Raw genomic sequence first — 22,536 nt, forward strand, 5'->3', positions numbered from 1 at the left:
TGGGTAGCTTTGTATCTTTGGAAACCTAGCTCACGGTCACTAACAGAAGCAATGTTTATGTTCTACCACCCCAATTCATATCAGGGAATAAAATCTAAACATGAATTAAGAAGCTGTCTCAGAGGACAAATATTGAGCTTTGGCAGGAAAAGTTTGAAAAGGCATTGGAGAGATGATTAGAAGTGGGGATGATGAAGTGTGAGTTCTCCGTAGCCCTAGATCAGTCTATTCACCAAATCACATGGTCAGAAAGGGGTAGAGAGAGGGCAGCTGAGGAAGGAAATATATTCACGAAACAGAATAACATTATGCTCTCTAACTGCTGATGTGCTCACTGAGGCATTTCAATAAGCACTGGCAACATGCACTGACATTTGAAATCAGTGCTCCTTAGTTTAGTACCTACCCTTGCAGCAAATCCAACATGGTGAAGAGCTATTTCCTAAATAAATCAGAGGGCTTTAATTCTGTGCTCAGGAATCCCAGGAAATTTTGGTTGACAGTACCATGCGGTCTGTGGATTAAACAAATTATTGATGTTTGGCACTCAAAGTCTTTATTTATCCTTCATGTTGACTAGAACCATTTGCAGATAATAATGTTGGATATATAGTAGGAAAATTTGAAGAATGCAAGATGCATTATTCTCTTACTTTCTAAGATATTAGGCTCTCAATACCTCATATATATAAGGAAAGTATCTTTTTAAAAACCCATTTTCAAATTCATCCTTGTTGTAGTCATTGTATTTAATAGTTTCCTTTGCTTTTGGAAGTTAACACTTTTGCTCAGAGAGGGAAAATGGATATTTATAAGAGAAATATTAACAACTAGAACCTTTATGAGAAAAAGGCTGTAATAAAACAAAACAGTTGCTTTTAAGAGATGCAGGATTTATATAGAGCTTTATTACAAATCAGTTGCCTTGAGTTTTTGGTGAGTGGGGCAGAGAAGCAAAATGGGTGATAAATGGACATTATATTCGGAGTCTGGAGACTTGGTTTTGAATTTTAACTGTTGTTCTTAATGACCTGAATTCTCAGTTTTCTTGGGTATTGTTCTACTTTCTTTGGTTTTAATTCACTGTTCCTTTATACATTTATTGTGAAAGCTATATAAATGAATTATTTTCAGCCTTTTTTCTAATATATACATTTTCTTCTGGGTATAACTTAAATTGCATCCTACAGGTTTTGATTTGTCATATTTTTATTGACAATTAGTTAAAATTATTTTCTAGTACCTGTTGGGATTTCTTCTTTGATCCATGATTATTTAGAAGTGTACTACCTACTAGTCAGAGAATATGGTTGATTTTAATTTTTTGTAAGCTACTGAGATATTAATTTCTTATGAGTATGATTATTTACTTTTTTGGTATATATGTTCTATCAGATAAAGCTATATTAAACGCCCACTATGATTGTGGATTTATCTATTTTATTTTTTTAGTTCTGTTACTTTCTGCTTTATATGGTTTGAAGCTATGCTCTTATAGACATTCAAGGTTAGAATCATTGTATCTTTTTGGTACAGTGTATAGTAATCCTTTTATATCGTAGTAAAATTTCTTTTTATATATAGCAAGGCTTCATGCTTTATATATATTGGTATATTTATATCAATTTTCTCTTGGTTACTATTTGCATGTTAATATTTTCATGATTACATTTTCTATCTTTCTATAGCTTTACATTTAAAGTATGTCTCTTATAAGCAGCATCTTTAATTAACCTATTTGGCAATCTTTGTATTTTAATTGGAGTGTTTAGTTCTTTTATGCACTTAATGTAAATATTGGTTATTTGGAGTTAAATCTACTATTTGTTCCAGAAGTTCTTTATTTCTTCTAATTTCTTGCCCTTTTTGTATTAATTTTTATTATTCCATTCCTCACTATTATTAGCTTGTTATTTATCCATTCTTTTACAGTTATTTTAGTTTTTGCCCTATGGATTAGAATATTTATTCATTATTTGTAAAAGTCTAATATAAGTTAGTGCTTTTACCATTTCCCAGACAATTCAACGAACTTAGAATGCATTAATACTATTTAAAACCCTCCCATCGCTTTGTTTGCTATTGTGTATTTGAATTCTGTGTGTACAGGCAGTCCTTGCTTTGCATGGTTCCCATATGCATGAGGTTCAGTTACCATTATTTAGTTAAATTTAAATAATAACTGGTTCCAACCACATGGTTCAAGTTTGTTACCACAATATATTAACTATGAGTAATTGCATAAAGTACAAACTTTGCTGCCAGATCTTCAGTCCACGCATCACTATGTAAGTAACAGATGCACATCATGATAGGTGATCAATTACACTGCTCCTTTCAAAGTCATTGGTGATAGGTCACCTAGCATCTATTATTCAGTTCATACACAAACAATAAGGTGTGCAGTTGTGTTGCCTCCATGACTGTCAGTGATAAACCCACACAACATTTTATAAAAGAGGATAATTGAAAGAGGTAATTGACCAACAAAGATGGAAGAAACAAAGAAACAAAATGTGATAGTGCTGGAAGTGAAATTTGAATAAATGTAAATAGAACCATAGAAACTGCTAACCATGGGAACGTCCATACTGCTACCATTTGAGAGACTCTAGACATTTAATAAGAGGAACTTAAGTGAAGGTGCATTATTGACATAAATAAGAAAAGTGGTTGTGAATAAAAGAATGAAGATGTCCCCAAAGAAATGATGCTGGTAAAAAAAAAGAACTTACATTAAAGAGACTCTCAGAAATATTTTGACATTGAAAGAACAGAGGATAGATATTGGAAGCTGATCCAGACCTAGAAAGGAGTATGACAATTTGCCAAGACAGTGACGTGATACTCTCTTGTAAGTTATATATACAACAGAGAAAAATGTGTGTGCTATTCAAACTACTCTTGATAAGCTTTTTAGAAAGAAATAAAACATTTTACTTCTAAGTAATGCTTCTAACGTTTAAAATTACAATGTGCTAAAAATATTAGTTTTACTATTTTTACTTTCCCCATGCATTTATAACCCAATAGTAAGAGAGATTTTAATGTTTTGACAAGAATTTTTGTCACAAAAAGTAATCTTTTTATCATTGATTAAGATCGCTTTGCACAGTTTCAGCATGCACAGTTTTATGATCCAACACTATCATGCAGAGCAAAGACTGCCAGTTTTTTAAACCCCATAAGACGTTTTATTTTGTTTTGTACAGTCAAGTTTAATTTATATTTAGCTCTTTTGTTTGTTTGTTTTTGTTTTTTGCTTTTCATTTCCTCCTGTACCTCTGTGCTATCAGGTAGGATTATTTTCCTTTTGCCTTAATAATTCCCTTTAGCAGTTTCTTTAATATGAGCCTAATGGTGATGAATCCTCTCAGCTTTTGTTGGCTTGAAATGTCTTTCTTTTGTCTTCAATTTCAGAGAATCTTTTTGTTAGGTTGGCTGATATTTGCTGTTGTTATTTGTGTGGTTCTCCTTTTTGCAGATATCTTACTTTTTGCTTTGTGGATTCCATCATTTCTGTTGAAAAGTCAGCTTTCAGTCATGTTGTTACTTCTTTGAAAGTATTATGTATTTTTTTCCTCTGGCTGCTTTTTATGCTTTTCTCTTTCTTTGATTTTTTAGCACTTTTACTATGATGTGCCTTGTTGTGGTTTTCTTTGTATTTATCCTTTAGGGGTTTGCAGTACTGCTTACATTTGTGACTTGATGTCTCATGAATTTTGGAAATTTTCTTTCAAATATTGCTTCTTTCATTCTTTCTCTTATTTTTCTTGGGATCCAGTAATAGGTATGCTAGACGTTTTAGTGTGCCACATATTTCTTTTTCTCTCCATGCTTCAGGTTGGATAAATTCTTCTGACCTAACTTCTAGGTTACTTACTCTCTTTTGACCTATGTATATCTGTTTTAAACTCATGTATTTAGGTTTTATTTTAGTTATTGAATTTTTACATTCTAGAGTTTCCATTTGATCCTTTCAAAAATATTTTCCAGTTCTATTCTAAAATTCTCTATCTTGGCAATTAAATTTTTGAATGTCTTGATCATAGTTATTTTAAAGTCTGTCTGATAACTCCAATATTTGAATCTCTTGTGGATCATTTTCTATTGTCTGTTTTCTTCTCTTGATTTTTGCTATAAATTCTTTATTTTTAATTTTTTTTTGTATGCTTGGTTATTTTTTATTGAAAGCTGAGCTTTAGTCTTTGTGAGGACTGATCTATTTCCCATTATACCATACTTCTGGGATGAAGCTCTTTTTGGCATCCCAGCTAAAATCCTTGGGTGTTTACCAGGAGCCATCTCCTTAGTAAGCCTTGAACTCCAGTTTTTATTTCCCTAGCTCTATGAGACTGCCTAAACCTCTGGGCAGCCTCTCAGCTGTTGTTTACAGTTTAGAAAATACTTCAAGAGGAAAGTAATCAAATGTTGTTTTGGGGATTTGCTTCTCTCCCCTTAAGTTCTTGCTGCCTTCATAACACTCAAATACCTTTAAACAGATTTTTTTCCAGTTCCTCTAGTTGTTTTCAAACCAATGGTTGATATAATAATGTCCGCTAGCCTACCATAGCTGGAGACAACTTTCTGGGCCTCAGTATTCTTAACACATTATCGTCTGGGGGATTTTTGCAGAAACTAATACCTGTGGCCATAATACGTCTCTGGTCAAAAATGTGTTAAAGGCCGCGTACTGTATTACATAGGGAAAGAAGATTTGAGTCACATATTTATGATGTAAAACCTCTGACCCTATCCATTAGTAACTCTGTGACCTAGGATAATGTATTTAGTCTCTCTACATTTATGCTTTTCTTAAATAAATAATACAAATGATAATCTCTACTTCACAGGGTTGTTTTTTGAAGGTTAAATAAATAAAGTACTTAAATGTTCAGCATAATGTTTAGAACATACTAAGTATTCATAGATGATAAGTATTTTTGTTCTTCATCAAGAAAAGAGAGTTAATATTTCATAATACATGGCTGCTTAAAAGAATGTAATGTGATTATTTGTGTAAAACTTTTTATAGATTGCAAGGTACTACAGAAATAAAAACAGAATAATTATTTATGAAGTGTATTGATTGGTTTTATGTGGGAGGCACTGTGCTAAATGCTTACATGCATTATGTCATTCAATATTTATAAAAAGCATATTAAGTTGGAACTCTTATTACCATTATTTTACAAATGAGGAAACTGAGGTTAGGAAGGATTACATGACATGTCCAAGGTTAGATAATGAGATTGCTGTGACCTAACCACTAGACCACCAGGGAACATCAAGGTTAGACAATGACAGGCAAAGAAACCAGGGTTTTAACCCAACTCTGACCAACTCCAAAGCCAGAGCTCTTAACTCCACTCCTGTTCTAATCTCACAAGGCTACATTTCTCTTTCCTAAATGAGGGAAAAAAGTTAGTTTTTGCAGAAACTTGCACAGGCCCTGGAATCCAGTAGATGGTCAGTAAATATTTATTGACTTACTGATATCCGTGTCAATAAAATCTGTTGACACAGTAGTAATAGAAAGAAATGACAATTCAAAAAGAGGACTTCTAATTTTGTCTTTAACTTCCAGCCATGCAAGTTAGAATTAGGATGAATCAACATAAACTGAGAGTGAGAACAAGTTAAGAATTGAATATAAATGGAAATTCTGACCCATGTTCTAGTTGCTATTGCCATCTGGAGCCCCCAAATTATCAATTAAGATTGGCTGTGGCTTGGATTCATGCTTCACTTTTCATTGTACTTACATGTGAGTCATTTTACTCAAATTGTAGAAGGAATGTGATTCCAGCCGCTGCAGAGTTGCATCTATTGACAAGTAGCTGAACATCACAAAAATATAAAACAAAGTAGAAAGTTAGTAGGGTTGTGAACTGCAAACATACTATTAATTTTGATGTAACTTCTTTGTCAGGGGCTTCCCAGGTCATGCAACATGCACAACCCTCATGGTTTCTCCCTAATTATGTTAAAATTAGTTATTACTTTTTTTAGATCCTGTTTTATCTGAAAGTTTCCCAATTCATTGGACCTATTCATTCTTCTGGTTTCATTCAACAGATACTTCCTTTAGAAGCTTTCCCCAAATTTCCTGATTAGGTCAAATTTTGCATAGTATATCCTCATGGCACCATGAACTTCTCCTTCCACTAATTATCACAATGAAACTTTGCAAGTGTTTGGATGATATGTGATTGATGTCTCATTAGAGTGCCAGTTCTCTGAAATGGGGAACTGTCTGTTTCTGATGGACACTGAAGGTACACTCAAAGTACCTTTCATATTGCTTGTCATGTAGTAGACTTCCAATAATTATGGATTAAGTGAATGACTGAGTGAATGAATGAACAGGTGAGTTACTCAAAATAGCAGAAAATGAAAGACGTTAGAAAAGAATTCACCAATAAATAAGAGGCATTTTTAATGGAGTAGCTAATTGCATGAGGTCAGAGATGTAGTTACAAAGAAGATGAAGAAAAAGCCACATTTCTCTAGTGGAACATTCCATAGGGTGGTGACTATATATTCTCTCAAGACTTCTCTTCTTGATTTTGAGAGGCTGAAAACTCAATATTTATTTTGAACTTTGTAATTGAAAGGCAACACAAATAAAAGTTTTAAGTACTAAAAAGGAGAAAAGAGAAACTTCTAAATACAACTTGTCGAGAATACATAAGGGATGATGTTTCAAAAAGTCTCCTAAATTCTATCTTGTAATAAGAATGACTAATGCAGCCAAATTCAATTACGGCTTTTTATTGAGAGGCATTTCTATGACATTTGGGAAAATTAATGATTAACAGATGGTGTCCACCTGTGGCCGTAGCAGAGCTTCTCAACCCTGGCCATACAACTGAAATATTTGGGAGGCTTTTAAAACATAAGATGTCCAAGGCTCAGTCCAGGATAATTAATTCAGAGTATTTAAGGGATGGGGCAAACATTTTTATTTTTAAAACACTTCCCAGATGATTCTAATGCGCAGGCAGGGTTAAGAACCACTGGCCTATAGTTTGAATTGAATCTGCCAGTAAAATATTTTCATTAATACAATTTTTATAAGAGGAGTGCTGACTGTTCCATTTGAGTGTTTTTCTCATGGGTATTGTGTGTATTCTAAAGGTCCTGTGCTTTCTGTTTTGAATTATCTATTCTCTAAACAATTATCCTTTGATTTATCAGGTCTCCCAAGTCATTGCCACTTGTGGATAACATTACATAAATTATTTTGATCCAAATATCATACCTCTAACATAGAGGAAACCACTGAAGATGTTGAAAAGAATTAATTTATTGTGTAGAGATTGTGGGGATTTAGAATGGATGAAGCTGAGCCATCTGAAGGACAAGATTAATTCTGAAGGCTGCAAACTTGTTTTCCTAACTTTGCATCATATCCACTGCTCCAAATTTTCTCCCGAATTTCTTAGTTTAGGAGGTGCAAAGCTTTCTTAAGGTTTTAGTCATTCAGCACATGTCATGATCACTGAAGTTCCAATTTCTCCAACTGAATGATACCTCCTTAGAGGACTCTTATAGCTTGGTTGTGAAGACAACATATAGGAACCATTTATTCAGTGGGATAAGAGCAGTGATTCCCTACTTGCTTATCCCATTTTTATAATCAGGAAAAATCAGATCCCACCTCCTCCTCATATTTCTTCTAAGCATGCAAGTCTCATGTAATAACTAGAGTAACCATATCATTAATCATCCACAATAGGATATTTTTGTGAGTTAATGCAGGGTGCTATTAATAATTATGCCAGAATAATAGGTGGGAATTTGTACTGTTCCAGGCAAAGCTACCTGGTGATCTCTTGCCCTGTAGATGTGACGGCTCCTAACTGTGCTACCTGGTGATCTCTTGCCCCGTAGATGTGACAGCTCCCTAACTATTATTTAGGTATGTGTGTATGCTTTCATTCAACAAATATCTATTAAACATTCACTATGTGTCAGTAAATGAGCATTGACCATTCAGACCTGTTCCCTAGCTTCAAGGAACTCACAGTAGTGGGAGATACAGACAGGTAAATGGGATTAACATGTAGAGTGATAAATTCTCTGATGGGGTTCAGGGCACACTTAACCCAGACTGGAGAATCTAAACATAGTATCCCTGGAAGAGTCCTCATCAGGACCTTCAAATCTGCCTGGATGTCCTGAATATCCCAGTCAAACTTCCTTCTTTTATTGCCCATCATTTTATTTCAAACCTTCTAAAATTTCTAACTCTGCCCTTTCTACCCAAATATTAGTAGATAATCTTTTTAATAATTTGTAGAAAATATTGAAACCTTGAGATGAGAATTCCTGGAATCCCCCTCTAATAAGCCTATTAATTTACCTGCACCTGCCCCATCTCTAACTACTATTTCTCGTTATAGTACAAAAGGTGTCCATCTTCCTGTAAAAGGTCAATCCCTCTATTTGGACCCCATTCCCTCCTGCCTTCTTAGGGACCTCATGTTCTTAAAATTGTTCTTTCTTCAGTTTTTTTTTAAGCCTCTCCTCCTGGTCCCAGTTACTTCTACCTGTTTATGACTCTCAAGTCTTAATCTCTACCAAAATCTCTCCTGAGTGCCCCTACATACCCAGAATTTCCAGTTCTCCTTAGTCTACTTTGATTTTTTTTCCTTTTTGCCATATCCATATTCCCTTCTATATTAATATATTTCTTTATTATGTTTTTGGTTCCTTGCCTATTTCTTTTCGTTCGAATGTGAACTCCACAGGGGCATGGCTCTCTGTGCATTTGTTCCCTGATGTATCCCTATCTCTTGGAAAAATGATTGATATATACCAGGGACTGAATAAATATTTCTTGAATGAATTAATAAAAGAATTTTATCCTGATATCTATTAGCCATAGCTGCTGGATGCCTCAAAGGCACCTCAAATGCCACAGGCCCCAAATTGAATTCCTAACTTACCCCCTGTCCCTCCACAGCAAATGCACAGAAAACTTCTCTACCTTGGCAAATGTGCTCATCAACCACACAGGTGTCCTAGTCAGAAATGTCGTTGAAATTCTCCATCTGTTTCCCCCTTCAAAATCAACCAACTTTTAAGTTTGTCCGCTCTCCCTTATTTCTCAAACCTGGCCACTTTTTCTTTATTCCCACTCAGCCTTCACCATTCAACCTGCTGTTCCCTCTCCCCAGGCACTGCATCGACCTCCTCACTAACTTCCTGTCTCCAGCCTTGCTCCACTTCCACCCCTTCCACAGCCCAGCCAGGGAATATTTCTAAAACATCTGATCTCTCAATTCCCTGCTTATAATCGTTCTGTGGCTTGGTCCTTAGGGAAGATTTCAAACTCCTTCAAATGATTCACAAGGCCCTGTACTCGCTTCCCTCCCAATTTTGTTTTTCTGTACTGTCCCCACTCCCAGCCTAAGCTCCAGCCTCAACAAACTTATTTTTAACTTCACTGACATCCCTTTTCTCTTCTGCTTGGAACTATCTTTCCATCTTTTGTTTTTTGGCCAGATAATACACATTGCAAATTAGGCACCATTTCCTCCAGGAAGCCTTCCCTGACCCCACCCCATATCCAGGTAACAGACCTCTCATATGAGTTCCCAGGTCACCCTAGAACTGACCCCATCATGGCACTTATCACTCTCTTAGGAAGGAAACTGGAGGCTCCATAAGTATTGTCTACTGTTGTACGTGACACATCTAGCAAAGCGCCAGGCACAAAGTAGGGCTCAATAAATATTCATTGAATGAATGAATGAATGAATATAGCCAAGTAGAGACACCAAATAGGCAATTGTATAGGGGAGATCAGGGAAAAGGAAGGGCTAAAGGGGAATTTGAGGCTTTTAGCTTTCAGACCACTAAATGGTGCTGCTGTTACAAGAAGGAGTAGAGAGGGAACAGTTTAGGAGGAAGATGATGAGTTTATTTTGGATATGTTGTTTGAAGTGTCTGTGGGACATCAAGGTGACACTATTTGGAAGGAAGTTTGTAATACAGGCCTGAGCTGCAGGAACAACTCAGGGGTAGAGATACTCATTTAGGAATTAGTTGTATTAGGTAATAGTGAAGCCAAAGGAATGGGAGTTTTCATTCAAGGTGCGGAGGGTATAAAGGAATTAGGACAAAATAAACAAAGAACTGGTATGTAAGTAACTGAATGAAATGAAATGAAATGAAATGAAATAGGAATCCAGGAGAGGAAATTGAGGAAGAGTAGCCAGGGTAAGATGTTAAAAAGAGGGAGAGAACAACAGCAGGGAAACCAAAGGAGGCAAGAATTTGAAAAAGGAAGGGCTGGTAGAAAAAAAAAAACTGCAGAGATGTTCAGCTGGGATGGTTTCTCAGTCTCAGCACTACTGACATTGTAGACTAGATAATGCTTTGTTGGAGGTGGGGGGCATCCTATGCCTTGTAGGATGTTGAGTACATCCTTCACCTCTACCCCTTAGATGACAGTAGCACCCTTCTCTCCAGTTGTGACAACCAAAAACATCAAATGCTCCTGACATGACACAATGGACACTCAATAAATGGTAATGAAATGAATAAATTTAGCCAGAGACCACACGGGCTGGTGGTAATGTCATTGGTAGGCCTGGATTATCTGCATTGCTTGTCAGAATCAACTAAATGAAATAAAGACCTGGCTCATTTCAGACACATACACTCTTTGTCAGTGCAACATGGAACCCCTTTTTCTCCTCACTCTTGAGTGTATAGCAATTCAGTTTTCTACGATTTCAAATTTTCAAATTAATTTTAGTTATTTTTTAAAGTGAGAAGTCTGAAATCACTGGCTACATTTATGACAAAATGTAAACGTTTGTACTAGTGGTGAAAAGAAAATCAAGAATTGGTAACTGGGATAGATAGATTAGAGATAGATATATAGATCTGTTTATGGGAGAGAGTCCTGGCTAAGGTTTTGCCACATCTCAAAATATATTGAAATACATCAAGAATTATTAAATTCTTAAGGCCAAAGGAATTTAAATTTACTTTAGGTTTAAAAAATCATTTAGGAATTAGGGAATAAATATGTAGCCAAATCAAATAAACATCTTGTACATAAACTTCATATATATTGGAAATGTAGAATGTTATTGACTTATGCAAGTGCGATATATAACAAGTATTTTTCTTGATAGAACACATTTAGAAAATAACACGTCACAATTGCAAACTTCTCTTTATATTAAAAAAAATTGACTTACATCCTGGAAATATTGGGCAGATTTGAAAATGCATGACTGGGAATGGTTTTCAGATGAGTCTCTATAAACTTCCTATGAAAATAACAGTTACACAATTAGAGTTTAAATCATTAGACTTTTCTAGTAACCCACCTTAATTATACAGAACACATTATTAGAAGCATGACAATCCTTACAATGTATACTTTATCATACATAAGCAAGAAAACAATTTTTCCCCCAACAAAACAAGAATTGAGAGTGAGAATCAAATGCAGACAATAAATCTTCAAACTTTGCCTTTGAATTATCAGTGAACTAGTATGCCTTGTATAACATCATATTTAATTTGTTAATGGAAGGGCAACATAATATATTCATAAGTTTATTAGGACTACTGAATTCACGGTCAATGGAAATATCTTGAAATGCCACCAGAGTATGTATTAAGAGGATTAAATGCACTTGATATATCTTAAAGATTAAATATAGTGGTATGATTATAATCTTTTTGCCCAAGCAAAGGTCTCTTCAACCATTACCTTGATCTTATCGTCAACTTGCTGCAATTTGGAAATAAATGACTGACAAGGAGCTAATTCTTCTCGGGATCATGATGTCTTTGTTGCATATGCAACCAAAAGGTTGTGCCTTTTCTTCCAGTTTGCTTTTTTGTTACTTTTCAGAAGGCGGAGAGTGGTTTCCTTACTCAATGAGACCTCTTTATGCATTCCAGTATGTCTCCACCTTGATCCTCCATTTTTTATTGTCTTTCTTTGTTATAGCAACTGCTTGAATAGAATTCTGTATGGAGAAAGGTGTACTTACTGTTCTAAGCTGGCTTTGCAAAAAGCCAATGCCTCACCGTGCTTATCCTCTTCTCCGCGGGTCTGTTTTTACCATTTAAATGTTGGTAATTACACATTGTTCATTTGCTACCTTTTTAAAAGACATCATACTGAGATTGTGTATTTTTCCTTCTAGGCTACAGGGTTTTTTCTCTGTAATCTATTTCCTTGATCTATGTACTCTTTGAACTACTAATTTTTGCAGTGATTGAAATATATTTAGAATTTCTGGTTTCTGGTTCTGCATGACTGGAGCCTGGAAGTCACCCCTCCCTCCTAACAGTAAGCAAAAAGTTGAACAGACTGAAAAATCAACAGCTCTTCTTGGATCTGTGGGACAGGGGAAGACATAGGGCAAACCACTGTCCCCAGGACTGGAGAGACAGGTAAATACAAGGAGTCCCTACTTCCCAGAGCAGAGACTCATGAGCAAAAACTATAAGGGGGAACCAGTGCCAGGGTAGGGTAGGAAAACCTGAGCTGTGATTGACCAATTGCCAGAGGTGCAGTGCAGACAACTCTGAGAGTTGGAAATTCTAGGAGAACCTAGTCACAGGCGACCTCCACAATTTTGTGAGATTTACCTCCAGGAGTTCCACAAGATTCTAAGAGTAAACACTAGGGAAAAATCCCTTTGTGCTTCTGTCACAGGGACGGGAAAAGGAACCATCTGGAAATACAGTTGACCCTTTAACAATGGAGGGGTTAGTTAGGGGCACCAATGCCCACACAGTCGGAAATCCACGTATAACTTTATAGTTGGCCTTCAGTATCTGCAGTTCTGCACCTGCAGATTCAACCAACCACTGCTGGATCAAGTAGTATTGTAGTATTTACTACTGAAGAAAATCCACGAATGAGTGGACCCATGCAGTTCAAAGCCATGTTGTTCAAGGGCCAACTGTACATCAGAGCACTCTGTTTTTTTTAACAAGGCCTACCCTCAGGGGAAACTAGTTATCCAGACCCTGTGGAAGGGAAATACACAACTCCAGCTCACTCTAGCCATTCTGTCCTACCTAGGGGGGAGAGAAAAAAACTGAGAAACACTTGTGAAGTTCACATTCCAGAGGCATAGGCTCACTAAAATACCTAATCACAGGAATATAGAACACTACCGCTCCCCTGACATCTTATCGCCACGTTACTAAGACCTATTTATAGCCATTCCTTTTACCCAGTACATCATGTCTGTCTATCAAGAAATGCATCTGTAACTTACCTAACCAAAGCCTCAGTAAAACCAAATTAATTTATAAAAGGGGGCAGAGGGAGGCAACCTGAATGATAAAAGGGTAGATTGTCAGCCCTTTGCAACACTGGTGATTCAGCATAAAGTGCAATATGCCTTCATATGTTTCCAGAAATTCAGGTCCCATAGATTACCTGTACTTCCTCACAGGTCTCCCACTTACATTCCCTTAATTGGATTGATTAAAAGCCTGTTGGTCCAGATCCAAGTTTCTGAAGTTAAAAAGAAATGAGAATAACAAGTCGTTGGGACTGAAATCTCCCAGTAAAATTGGGCCATGCCTAAGAAAAACAAAGGATAAGGTACACACCTGTTGGGTATCACCCGAAGAGACTTACTTAAGCTCACAGATAGTCTTACTTATAGAGCATGTCCTAAGGCATGGATATTGAGGGCATATTTATCTAAGATTTTGCACGCTGCTTGTGGGTAATGCGGATTTAATTTGTAACTTTCATTGGCTAAAAATTTGGGGGTTTATTCTGTCTTTAAAAGTAAAGAAACGATACTTAATTTAAAAGAAAATTAGAGTAACAATGGTTTCAGAGAAGTTTGACTTGGAACAGAAATAACATCTAAATGCAATTTAATAGCCTTTGGTTAAAGTTTCAAATAATGTTTATATCATTTTCCAATATATGAATTTCTGAAATTTGTAATACACGTTTCTTGGATTCTCTCTTTCTCTTTCACACACGTAAACACATACACACTTTAAGTCAGAACAAAGATCTTTTACCTACTACTGAGTTGGTTGTAGTTGATGGAGTTCAGGACACACTATCCCAAAACATATTGTGTTGGCATACTGAATACTTTAAGCTGGAGGAATCTGAGAAGCAGAGGTGTAGGAAGGATTCTCTGACTCCCCTTCACGCTCTGAAGCAAGCCCTAAGACCCTCATGTGAGAGGTGCCCTCCCCGGAGGAAAGGAGCAGCCTTATCACAGAAGACAGAGGGATGCCGAGGGGATTCTGAATGAACAGACCTTGCAAATTTCCCCTAGTTTACTATTCTCAGTTCATACCCCTTTGTCCTATCACATTTTCCCACCACTTTCCTATCTTCATTAAACCTAGCATAAGAATGCTCAAGTTTAATCACTTCTTCAAGTCTTCATTTCTTCATAAATGCTCCCATGTCATGTAAAACTTGCATTAAATATATTTGTATGCTTTTCTCTTGCCACTCTGTGTTTGGTTACAAAGCCCTAGCTGAGAACCTAGAGGAGTAGAAGGGAAATATTTTTTTTTCCTCACCTACATGCAGAACGTGTTTTAAAAGACAATCATTTTTGAAATGCTAACATTTTGCTTGATTGCACAAACAAGATATTCTTCTCAGCCAGATTTCTCATCAAAGAAAGCCACCCATATAAATGCATGGATAAGAATTACATATCTCAGTACAGCTGTCTTACTAATGATACAATATGCACAATATTCTTTCCATTGTCTATATTTTCAAAAGCAGAACTTTATTCAAAGTTTTTTTTTTTTTTTTTTTTTTGCTTTACGCGGGCATCTCACTGTTGTGGTCTCTCCTGTTGCGGAGCGCAGGCTCAGCAGCCATGGCTCACGGGCCCAGCTGCTCCGCAGCATGTGGGATCTTCCCAGACCGGGGCACGAACCCATGTCCCCTGCATCGGCAGGCGGACTCTCAACCACTGCGCCACCAGGGAAGCCTGTGATTACTGCTTTAAAAGCAGATAGGAGAGGAAAGAAAGCAAATGATTGTAATTATTTGGCCAAAATGTTTTATTTTACTTTCAGAATACATTTTGAATATTTTTGGAAGAGAAAAATACATATCTAAGAGTATATTCTTTTGATAAATACATTAGAAAAGCTTCAAGGTGTTATACTATTATCCAAAGGATTAGCATCAAAATAATGTTTATTTCGTATGAAAATACACCAGGTACAGAAGAGACTCTGCTTTTTTATTTTTTTTTTGATTGTTCAAAATAAGAAGGCAATGATTATTCTCTCTAAAATAGAATGAAAAAACTCAGAAGGCTTACTTTATACAAATAGTATCGGTATTTACTATTAATGACTAAGGCATCACATATAAGTCATTGGGGAAAAAAGTTTACAGCTATAGTTTTGTATCCTAAGTGGACTATGTACATTTAATAGTTAAACAGGTTGGCTTTAAGATATGGAATTTACAAGAGAGAATAAATATTTAAGCTGCTGATGTAATTTAATTTGTTTTTCTAAGACTTATTTAACCAAGAAGTATCAGTGAGAATATGACTTAGAGTCAAATGTTTCCTTTGGGCTTTGAGCAGGCAAGATTTATATTTCTCAAATATCTGCATTTGGAAGCTGCAGTGCAGAAATCGAAATGCATGTGAGATGCCACTGATTGACTTACAGATTTTGCCGAATAGGATCCAGTTTTAAGTACCGTCTTTGTTCTTGCAGTAGCGATGGAAGAGGGAAATCTGATTAATGCTACTAAAGAGAGCAGATAGTTCTCTATGTTCCAAAAAGAACAGTTAGCGCAATTAAATTTTTCACAGTAATCTTGCATGATAGTAGGCTCATTTCACTGAAATTTTATCAACATTCCAGCGTCTTGTATTTTACAAGGTTTCTGGACTCATAATACATAGTTTGTGTGTCAGTGTGTACATGTGGGTGAGGTTTTAATTAAGCAATGCTTCAGGTTTCCCATTACAGCCTTTACTTGATAAAGAATGTGGAGTATGAGCAGATGAGCCAGACTGAATCTCATGAGTTGAGAATCCCTGCTGCTCTTCTTTGCCATGGCTGAGCTTGTGTGGTCCAGAAACACCAAACTTTTCACTTGTGTGTCACATTTTTGGTCTCTTGGCAATCAGGCTGAGAATATTTTATTTTTTTATAAATTTATTTATTTATTTTTGGCTGCGTTGGGTCCTCATTCCTGTGTGCGGGCTTTTCTCTAGTTGCTGTGAGCGTGGGCTACTCTTCGTTGCGGTGCGCGGGCTTCTCACTGCAGTGGCTTCTCTTGTTGTGGCTCATGGGCTCTAGAGCACAGGCTCAGTAGCTGTGGCGCACGGGCTTAGTTGCTCCAGGGCGTGTGGAATCTTCCTGGACCAGGGCTTGAACCCATGTCTCCTGCATTGGCAGGTAGATTCTTAGCCACTGTGCCACCAGGGAAGCCCAGGCTGAGAATATTTTGTGATTCTGCACCAAGCTTGTTTGTTTAATATTGTCATCGGCATTTCTTTGTTTTTTTTTTTTTTTTTTTTTGGCATCCTAACCACTGGACCGCCAGGGAATTCCCTTGTCATCTGCATTTCAAGGGCTCCTTTTTATTTATTTTTTTAGTTAAAAAAAATTTTAGGAGAAAGTATTTTTTATTCAGAATTACATTAATTCTATTTTTAACAGCTTTGTGGAGGTTAATTGACATATAAAAAACTATACATAATTAATGTATACAATGTGATGAGTTTGGCCATATGCACCCATATGGGTTTCATGCACCCATGAAACCACAATAAAGGGAATAGACATATCTATCGCCTCCAAAAGTTTCCTGTGTCCCCTTTTCTTTGTTTGTTTTTTCTTGGTTTTCGCGTGTGTGTTAAGAACATTTAACATGAGATCTACCTGCTAAACAAATCTTTAGTGAACAATACATTATTGTTAACTACAGGCACTGTGTTGACTAGCAGATCTGTAAAACCTCCTTTTTATTAAATACCTGCTTCAATCAACGGATAATTCATTTAGATGTGCCAAGTGTGACCATAAAAAGTACTGGCAGTAGAAGAAGAGAGAATTGGTGCAAATAATCCAGATACTTATATATTGTGAAGTTGTACCCTATAAACCGGACAATATTAAATATGACATTTATTGTTTTCCCATTGTTTCTACTTGGCTGAGAAAAAAATTCTCATTGGTGAATTTGTTTTACCACTGTGCCAATTTTTTTTTTTTTCTAACTCTGTGGTGAGTTGTGAGAGAGTGCAGCAAGCACAGGGATTAATATCAGGGATGTAGACCCAGAAGAATCACACAAATAGTTGGCACTCTTTACATAGAGGCCGTATGTTTAAGTATGAACAAATTTTAATCTGTACTAAGTTGTGTTTTCTGGTTTTGGTGGTAGAGTGGGATTTCAGTCAGGGCTGCTGTTGAATTATTTACAAACAGTACAAAAATACCAGGTGATGCCTGCAGCGCAAGGTGTGAAACTGCAATACCCAGATTCCAGAGGCGCCTATGAGTCATCATTTTGGGACAGACAGTTTCCGTTTGGGCTTTAATTTTTGTGATCCGAGACTTAGAAACCCAAGCAATGTCCTGACAGATCTGGTTTATGGAAATTGTCCAGCTTACGTCATCTGGGAGAGAGTTTTCTATTTATGATGCTTGGTTTCCAGATTGAAAAATACATATTTAATTTAGTTTTATTTCATTTGGGATACTTATTGTATTGAAATTTTTTCACAAGTATAATTTGTGTCCAGTAAGATGCACAAATCTTAAATGTCTACTTAGCTACTTAAGGGTATACCAGTGTGTCAATGAAAAAATTAATCAATAGTCAGTCTAGGAATGAAATGGAAATTTTTATTTGAGCCAGTCTAAGAATTATAACCCAGGACACAGTCTCTCAGAGAGCTTTGAGAACTGCTCTGAAGAGGTAAAGGGGAAGGCCAGTATACATTGGATCTTGGTGAATGGGGTATATACAATCAAACACACATCTCAGTAGAAATTTGCTGCTAGTCACAAGGAACAGACGTCTTAGTTAATGGTTTAGTGCTTTTCTAAGTATGGGAAGATGCAAGAATCCAGGTTTATAAAAACTTTCCCCTGAAAATATCTATCTGAAGGTCTGTTCTGCCAGTTTTCCCAAAGCACAGAGTGCCTCTTCCTGATCTTCGCCATGAATTCCTTTCAAGGTGTATTGCAGGTCAGCGACTGCAGTGGCTAATGTGTAGGCCTGGATAGTGGACAACATTCTTTCTTTCTTTATTTTTATTATTATTATTTTTTGCGGTACTTGGGCCTCTCACTGTTGTGGCCTCTCCCGTTGCGGAGCACAGGCTCTGGACACGCAGGCTCAGCGGCCATGGCTCGCGGGCCCAGCCGCTCCGCGGCGCGTGGGATCCTCCCGGACCGGGGCACAAACCCATGTCCCCTGCATCGGCAGGCGGACTCTCAACCACTGTGCCACCAGGGAAGCCCAACATTCTCTATTTTATAATCCCTTCCCTTTCGTCTTAATTTCAACCAAGGTTTGGGAGGCATTTCATGAGCAATTTGTCCCACGGTGCTAGGAATGCTCACCCCCAGGTCAGGTGAGGACTTCGTTGATAGGCCGTTCAGTGTGCTGTTACTGAAGTAGGCCCTGTTAACAGTAGCCAAAATCCTCTGGACTACCTGTCTGTCGGGGTCCAGGAAATGGTTCCCTCTTGTTGCTGCTTCTCATAACTAGAGTTACACTATTACAGCAATTGATCTTAGAATTATAAATTTGATCAATTAGGTTTCAAGGTGCCTAATCATCATTAATTTTATCTGAGCCTCAGTCACACATTTGGTAATATAAGAAACAATAATCTTGTACAATTAGGCAGAATACAAGTAATATGACTAGTAATATTAGTAGGTCATCCGTTAAGTATTTAAGCTAAGAACTTCCACTGGGTGTGGGCCAGTATCTCCCCAGGTCATGTGAATAGTCTGTTCCACACCAATCGCTATCTTTAAGGGAAATGATACACTGGCAATGTACATACAGTTCACCAGAGATGTCTGCACGTACAGGGGAGTAGTGAGTCATTGTGACTCCTTCTAGGATTGAGAAAGGAATGTTATCTTCCGAGGAGTTACATGGCTGGCGCCAGAAGGAGAAAATTGATCTTTAGGGTTGAGCAGTTATTTCTGCTGTTGGGGAGGTCTGGTTAACATATACTGTAGACACACAATGTGCACTAGACGGGAGGGAGGAGGCCAAAGGGCAGAGAAAAATTTTATGTTTAAATTTTTCTTGTCTTACCTTAAAATATGAATTTTTATTTCATCCAGTATAGGTAGGTATACTTATACTTTACATATATGAACACATACATCCATGTGACGAGGACCTAGATCAAAATATAGAATATCTCCATCATCTGAGAAAGTTCCCTTGTGCCCCTTTCCAGTCAGTAACCCCGTCCCTCTCAGATTGCTCTTTTTGTTAACTTCACATAAATGTAATCATACATTAGCCACCCTTTTCTCTCTGGCTTCTTTTGTTCAACATAATGGTTTTGAGATTCGTCCATGTTGTTGCCTGTTCTTTTTTATTGCTAACTATGAATACACATCATTTGTTTATTCATTCTATAATTGATATTTTTCCAATTGGGGTTATTATGTTTAAAGCTTCTATGAACATCCGTGTGCAAATTTTTTATGGGCATATACAATCACTGCTCTTAGGTAAATACCTAGGAGTGGGATTTATGAATCATAGGTAAATATATACTTAATTATAACAAAAACTGCTGGTTTCCAAAGTGACTGTACCATGTTCCCTCTTACCAGTGAAGGATGGGAGTTCCAGTTAACTCTGCATCCTCACCAACACCTGGTATTATCTGTCTTTTAAATTTTAGCCAGACTGGTAGATGTGTATGTAAATACCAATTGGTATTTACCAATACCACATGATTGGTATTTTTAACTGCTAAAGGATTTGGAGATATGCACAGTCATGTAAAAAAGTATATTTGTAAACCCAAGTGTGAAGGTTAATTTTGTGTGTCAACTTGACAGGGCCATAGAGTGCCCAGATATTTGGTTAAACATTATTCTGGTTGTGTCTGTGAGGGTATTTCTGGATGAGGTAAACATTTGAATGAGTAGGCTGAGTAAAGTAGATTTCCCTCCCCATTGTGGATGGACCTCATCCAATTCATTGAAGGCTTGAATAGAAAAAAAAGGCTGTGTAAGAGAGAAAATTCTTTCTCTCTGCCTGCCTATCTTCCAGCTGGGACACTGGTCTTTTCCTGCCTTTGGACTCGGACTTAACTGGAACTTACGTAGAGTCTCTCCTGATTCTCAGGTCTTTGGACTCAGACTGGAAATATACTGTCAGCTCTCTTGTGTTTCCAGCTTTCCAACTGCAGGTCTCAGACATCTCAGCCTCCATTACCATGTGAGCCAATGCCTTATTGTAAAAAATCCTTCTCCCTCTGCCTATGTCTCTGTATATAGAATATATATGTACGTATTCTGTTTCTTTGGAAAATCCAGACTAGTACAACAAGGATGTAAATTGAAAATGATAAATATCTACATAGCTCTGAGCCAGGCACTATGAAAGTACATTACATTTATTACTTCATAACCATAACAGCCGTGAGAGATATGTAATATTATTATCCCCATTTTACAGATGATGATCTGAGATACAGGAAGGTTAAATAACTTGCTAAAAGCCACACAGTTGTTCAGTAGGAGAGCAGGGTTTTAATCACAGGCAAAAAGACATCAGATTCTTCAGTATACACTACTGCTGTTCTGCAAAGTATGAAATGTAGATGATAATAATAATACCTACCTCATAGGATTGCCATGAAGATTTAACAGATTATTGTTAGAAGCACCTAGAACAATGTCTGGCACATAGTGGTTGAACACTAGATGAATTGTTTTTTTTTAAAGAAATAAAAACACACAAATCTGTTTGCCAATGTATTAATCGATGATGAGAAATAAAACTGTCACATGGACCAGAGTAGTCATGATGCCAAGCCCATGTTTTCTTGTGAGCAGACTATTGTAGGGAACCAAGACAGATTCAGAAGGTTGCTTGTAGAGCATGAAATCCATCAAAAGAAGGAGAAGAACTCACTTTTTTAATGCTCTCAGGCTACGAGAGCCTAACATCACCACTTCTTACAAGGAATGACCTTGCCTGTGGGATCACAGCACTTTGCATTCACTGGTTTAAGTTTCATTTGTCTTGGACATTGACTAGACAGGAACTTCCACAATTCTCATGTGTGACTCCACTTTCTCTCTGCGTTTATGGCTGATCAATTCTCTGCCAGATGGATATTTTCTTTAACTAGATTGCATGAGGTTGTTGTATTTCCTTTAAGAGATTTTATATATCTCTATTATGATCCATTATGTGTTACTTTAAAAATTTCCTCTATTTCGTTTGTTTTTAATTTACGAGGGAGCATTACAGTGCAGCCTCAATATTATTGGGAATATTTTATTACAGAGCCTTGGACTACTGTTTACTTTGTGTGGTAGTCTTACTTGGTATGTAAATAAAAGAAAAAATGTAAATGGTTCCCTTTAACATTTCCTCAACCCTCATGGAGCATTTTAGGCTTTGAGGAGCACTGTTTAAAACCTATATATTTGTCTAAACCTTGTTATTTTATGGATGAATAATATGAGGAAAGGTTGAGTGACTTAAGTTCATATAATAAAGTAATAGCAGTCCTGCAAGCCTTCCACTATAAAGTATACATACATATGGTGTTCTGAAACTACATAACCATAGGTTCTTTCCTTTGTTGTGAAGGTGTGACCCAGAGGCACTTCAGGAATCAACACATATTTAGTACTACACATATGTTGAGTGTTTACCATGTTCCAGGCACCACGCATGGTGAGGGGAACGCAATGATAAACGACTCAGATGGACATCCTGCCTTCATGAAGCTGAGACCAGTGGAGGAGCTAGACATTAAAAAAGCTATTTAATACAGTTAACTTACTAACTTATTATCATTGTGTTAATGCTATGAAGGAAGAGCCCAGATCTGTGCAAGTGCATAAGAAGTCCTCTCCAAAGAACTGATTTAAGCTGAAACCAGAAGACTATAATTTATAACAGAATCTGAAGGATTAAAAGTGTCAGTGAAAGAAGCAGGGTGATGGACTGGGAGTCAAGGCTTTTTGAACCTTAACCGAAGAAGGGTGATGATATTATCCACTCTTCTCACTTAGTTATTATGAGGAGAAAGGAAAAGTGAATTATATATCACACAATCCTGAATGAATGTCAGGAATTATAATGCATGAGGTCTTATATAAAACGATGCCCATAAACATAGCTGGCCTCCAGTTTGTACTCCAGATAAAAGCACTTGGTGAGGGCTTCCCTGGTGGCGCAGTGGTTGAGAGTCCGCCTGCCGATGCAGGGGACACGGGTTCGTGCCCCGGTCCGCGAGGATCCCACGTGCCGCGGAGCGGCTGGGCCCGTGGGCCATG

At 37.0% G+C, this 22,536-nt stretch overlaps 1 protein-coding gene across 1 annotated transcript in view; it reads right to left on the bottom strand.

The window, feature by feature from the left end:
• TSHR (thyroid stimulating hormone receptor) overlaps window positions 1-22,536 on the bottom strand; it is a 166,730-nt gene that overhangs the window by 63,402 nt on the left and 80,792 nt on the right. Inside the window, exons 3-4 of the mRNA XM_019919874.3 lie at window positions 11,223-11,294; window positions 5,766-5,840 (exon numbers count right to left, since the gene is read on the bottom strand). Of these exons, the coding sequence (XP_019775433.2) occupies window positions 5,766-5,840; window positions 11,223-11,294 (147 nt within the window). The remainder of the gene's footprint in view (window positions 1-5,765; window positions 5,841-11,222; window positions 11,295-22,536) is intronic.

Source organism: Tursiops truncatus, chromosome 2, assembly GCF_011762595.2.
Source record: "Tursiops truncatus isolate mTurTru1 chromosome 2, mTurTru1.mat.Y, whole genome shotgun sequence".
NCBI lineage: Eukaryota > Metazoa > Chordata > Mammalia > Artiodactyla > Delphinidae > Tursiops > Tursiops truncatus.